At 34.7% G+C, this 4,379-nt stretch overlaps 1 protein-coding gene across 4 annotated transcripts in view; it reads right to left on the bottom strand.

Annotated features, from left to right (window-relative positions):
• Positions 1-2,392: 2,392 nt before the first annotated feature.
• Positions 2,393-4,379, bottom strand: part of LOC107843680 (myb-related protein 2) — a 5,547-nt gene continuing 3,560 nt past the window's right edge. Inside the window, exons 3-6 of one of the 4 annotated variants that reach the window (XM_016688048.2) lie at positions 4,223-4,283; positions 4,046-4,121; positions 3,880-3,949; positions 2,393-3,321 (exon numbers count right to left, since the gene is read on the bottom strand). In XM_016688048.2, the coding sequence (XP_016543534.2) occupies positions 2,563-3,321; positions 3,880-3,949; positions 4,046-4,121; positions 4,223-4,283 (966 nt within the window). In that variant the 3' untranslated portion in view covers positions 2,393-2,562. The remainder of the gene's footprint in view (positions 3,322-3,879; positions 3,950-4,045; positions 4,122-4,222; positions 4,284-4,379) is intronic. The other 3 variants (XM_016688050.2, XM_016688049.2, XM_047397296.1) reach the window with 3 other exon arrangements.

The raw sequence follows: 4,379 nt of genomic DNA, 5'->3' as shown, positions 1-4,379 counted from the left end.
TTTTTAATTTTCGTCCTCGCAAATCGAACTTATGTGTAGTTGGACATAGGATGCAAAAATATAAACTTATGCCTCGCGAAAATATTATTTGCCCTGAGGGGTATAATTAAAGACCAATATAAAATAAGAACAAAATGACAAATAACCCGATTCAAATTCAGTGTTAACTTTACGATCAATGAGTAAAGTCACATTATGTAAAAATATAGTATTTAAATAGTTATTCATTCAACTGGTTAAACTAAAAAGAATTGATTGATGTATAATACAATCTTTGTATACCCACCAGAAAGGATTATATAGTGAATCGGAACGTGTAAAGATTCTACATTACACTCTTATCATTCTCTCGGTTTATATAATCAACTCAAATAAATGGTTAAGTCACTAACTTTAGTATTATAAGGACAAATTATCCACCAATGCAATTTAGAACTGATTTCTTACATTATTATTTTAAAAAATCACTTTAATCATTAAAGAGAATTGAAATCAAGAATTAATGTGATTTTTTTTTAGTGATCATTGGAGAAATTAATTCGAGATTCTTCCGTGGCAGGAAGGGGAGATATTTCCTCCTCATTTGACAAAAATTGAATCGAATTTCCATGAAAGCGAAAGATCACGTGATTAAAGCTTTTGAAAATGGGGAAGAATGAGCATTTTTTTCTTCTTTTACCTAAATTATTATAAGGTATGCATGCATGCACGCACATCATATAATAAAAGCAAAGAAAATTCGATACCTTATCAATTTCACTCAACCATATCAATTGTTTGTCTCTTACACCTTTTATTTCCTGTTCACTCGAGTATTAATTCCAAATTTAAAAAATTAAACAAGGGATCTTTTTCACTTTTATAGGTCGGAATTAGGATAGAAGGCTAGTAATAAATAAATAGTAGAATATTTGGAAGGCGTCTAGTCTCTTATTCTTTGGTATTCTCGCAATGCTACTTTGGTAACTTTTTTTTTTAGCTGAGCATCTATCTGAAACAAGGTTTCATACATCTAGGGCGTATATAGGTGGGGTCACCGGATTCACGTGAACTCATACTTCCCTCTCTAGATCATATATAATAGTGTTATATTTTTTTAAAAAAATATTTAAATATAGATGTGTAAACGCATGCTTAAAGTATTTTCATAGTAGTGCAACCATCCTCTCGAAATCCTGAATATGATGCCTCTGCATACATCCTACCGTTCGGCATTCACAAGCTCCACTTGTGGGATTACATTATATATGTTATTGTCATCGTGTTTTAATTCTTCATTCAAAATGGCGAGACCTAGGAAGGTTTGGAGGTCGAGGACTAGAATAGAAGGTTAGTAAGTAACCGAGTAGGCATGTAGTCTCTCTTATTTTTCGGTGTGTATTTCTACATGTTGTTGTTGTTGGAAATCTATTTTTAATAACAATTGTCTCATTTGCTTTGTATCTTGCTATTATATTACCATATTAGCATTTATTTTAACCCGAAGATCTATCAGAAATAGTCTCTCTAGGTCATCATGGTAGAGGGTAACGTCTGTGTATCTTGGGGATATGTTGTTGTTGTTGTATTTTGATTCTTCTTTCAAAATGGCGGGATATATAGATATATACCATATATGCTTATTAGGTATTTGATGAAATGCTGGAAGTTTCTTAATTCACTCTGTTTAAGGAAAATCTTGAAGTTAAAAGAATACGATGGGAATTGGAAACTGGGATTAGTTATAAGAAAGTTTAATTATAGCAAAATACCAATTATCTGTTTTGATACTTTCATAGGCTAAGTGGTTGTCTATATCAATTGTATAGTGATTTAACCTTAATTTTTAGGATGATATAACCTTGTTATATAGGAGGTTATGGATTAGAATAAAAGATTAGTCGGTAGTTGTGTGTTGCCTAGCTTCTCCTTTCGTACCAGTAGTAGTATTACTCTTGTAGTTCTTGTCCTTCGACTTTTGTGGCCATCTATTGTTTCTTGTACTTTGATTAGCCTACTATTTTGTTGTAGTTACTGTGAATTTTTATTTTTACAGCATACTTTGTGTTCTCTTATTATTTTTAATGAGCCAGGTAGGGGTAAGGTCAACGTGTACTCTACCCTCACCAGGCCCCCACTTGTGGAATTACACTAGATACGTCGTTGGCATTTGTTTTGGTATTCGTGTTGTTGTATATATACTTGTTTTTTAGAGTTAAAAAAGTTGATTTTCACTAGAAGTGACTTCAGATGTGATATTTACTTTGATCTGAAGATGTATTCGGGATATTTCTGGAATAGCAAATTGAGGAAAGTGCCTATATATGGAACGTTCAACTGTTAAAGGTTATGCATATTTGTACTGCTAAAAATCTATGCAACACAATAGGTTAGATATTAGCCCAGAAAATGATGACCTCAAAAGATCCAATGGTGTTGAAGTATTATATATGATCTTGAATTCTAATTGTTACAAGTTGTTTTATTCTTTCCAAAAGGAGCATCTTCTCAGTTTCCCACATGCGGGTGTCTGTCTCAGACAAAATTTCTCATGTTTTTCCTTCTATGTGGAGTTGGGAGCTCTTAGTTCCAACTGAAACCGTTTAAGTCAAGTTGCTTGCAACTAGAAGCAGCATCAGTTTGGTCATCCGTGTTTAGGTCCAGCTTCGGAGCAAAGTAAGGCAGCTTATACTCTTGTGGTGACACTTGCTTCTCTGGTTTCGTTGAATCACTTCTGTCTGTTGGAGCTTGGTGAAAAAGTTTGATGTCTGCATCTATTCCATTAAGTCGTCCATCAACGTAGCTACTGTTAACATTCCGATTTCCTCCTTGGCTTCCAACGTTCATTGATAAGTTGCTCCAGTTTGTCTCTTTGGCAAATTCTTTTTCTGTATCCTCATCCATTTTGGGAAACAATCTGTTCTCCTTGAGGTCGTCACGCCATCTTAGATCAGTCCGATGTAACCTCGCCTGATTTTCAATATCTTCTGTACATGGTCCAAAGTTTAAAGTCCTCAGCCCAACTTGGTTATTATGCATTTCCTGCAGGTCTCTCAAGGGGCCTTCAGAGGAGGTTAAGCAGCTATCCAGCGAACAATCTGCTAACCGTTGGGTTGCTTGTGTTTGTGGGGTGTGAAATCCTGAAAGTTCTTGTATTTCCGAAAATGCAGAATTTAGACATTGGTTGGATACTTTGGATACCAAATCCGATAGTTGAACCTTGGCTGCCTCTAATCCAATTGTTCCCAAGTTTTGTGTTCCAAGAGTTTCTTGTGCTTTCTCGAGCACAGCCTGCAAATATTTCCCTTGAGCCTCTATCCTTAGCTGTAAATGTCGTTGCACCTAATCAGTTCAATTAGGCCTAATTTAGAAGACAATAAGGAAAACTTTTCATCGACTTGTAATGTTTTAGCTAGAAGAAAACCTATGCAGATTGCAGAGTCATAATTTAGATCTTTGTCTTTAAACAAAAGCACTGTCTTGGACCAGGAATTTTTGAGTTCAATTTGGCATCATTCGAAACTGGTAACAAAAATTTACCGGTACTAGTAAAGTTTGGCTAGAAGAAAACTTTATGGAGGGGTCACATTGTTAAATTGTTAATTCTTATAACAAAAGCACTGTATACGACTAGAACTGTTCAACTACATGATCAAGCGATCATTTTGTTGTATTGTTCTAACTCAACTATGAGAAATACGTTTCTGGTTATCAATTAACTGGTGAAGTCGTCTTTCATGAAAATGAAAATGCCTTATAAAACTGCCATAATGTATTGCTTCTAGCTTTTCTTCGGATTTTGACACAGGAGGACTCATCTTTTTCTACTTACATTTTTTGCATTGGCAATTTATGTTTCTAACATCTCTTATGCAAGTTAAGTTTGTAACAGTTTCTTACCTCAAGCTGCTCATGAAGCCTTCTTTGGACCTCAATTTGCATTTGTATTGCTTCGCTTATTGGTATATTGCTGGACAAGGAAAAAAAAACGGTTGCTATAGTGTAAGGTACGGTTCAGACATGAAGTAGGATGATATTAACAACTCAATTTTTTGTTAGTTCTTACTTGTTTGGTTGGGATGCAATGCTTGGATTGCTCGTAGGACTTCCAGTGCTCTCACATATTTTCTCCATACTTGCTGCTACAATGATTTACAAACAATAAATTTTGGAACGTTCTATCTCTCTGTGTACAAGAAGCTTCTTGGGTTTATATATTCTTGAAAAGTGCTCGATTTCTTACCAGCTTTATTGTCCCCACTAGAATTTGCTTGTCCATGGTGGTTCTTACTTAGTCTGTATTTCTGCCAGACAAAATAGAAGATAAGATTTTCATTGCAACGCAAAAATAACTGAAATGTCTAGTTTCTTTACATGTAATTTTGTAAACCTATGTTGCT

The sequence above is a fragment of the Capsicum annuum genome, chromosome 10 (genome assembly GCF_002878395.1).
Source record: "Capsicum annuum cultivar UCD-10X-F1 chromosome 10, UCD10Xv1.1, whole genome shotgun sequence".
In the NCBI taxonomy this organism is placed as follows: domain Eukaryota; kingdom Viridiplantae; phylum Streptophyta; class Magnoliopsida; order Solanales; family Solanaceae; genus Capsicum; species Capsicum annuum.
The sequence above is the reverse complement of the archived record's forward strand: the minus strand, read 5'-3'. Positions and strand labels throughout refer to the sequence as shown.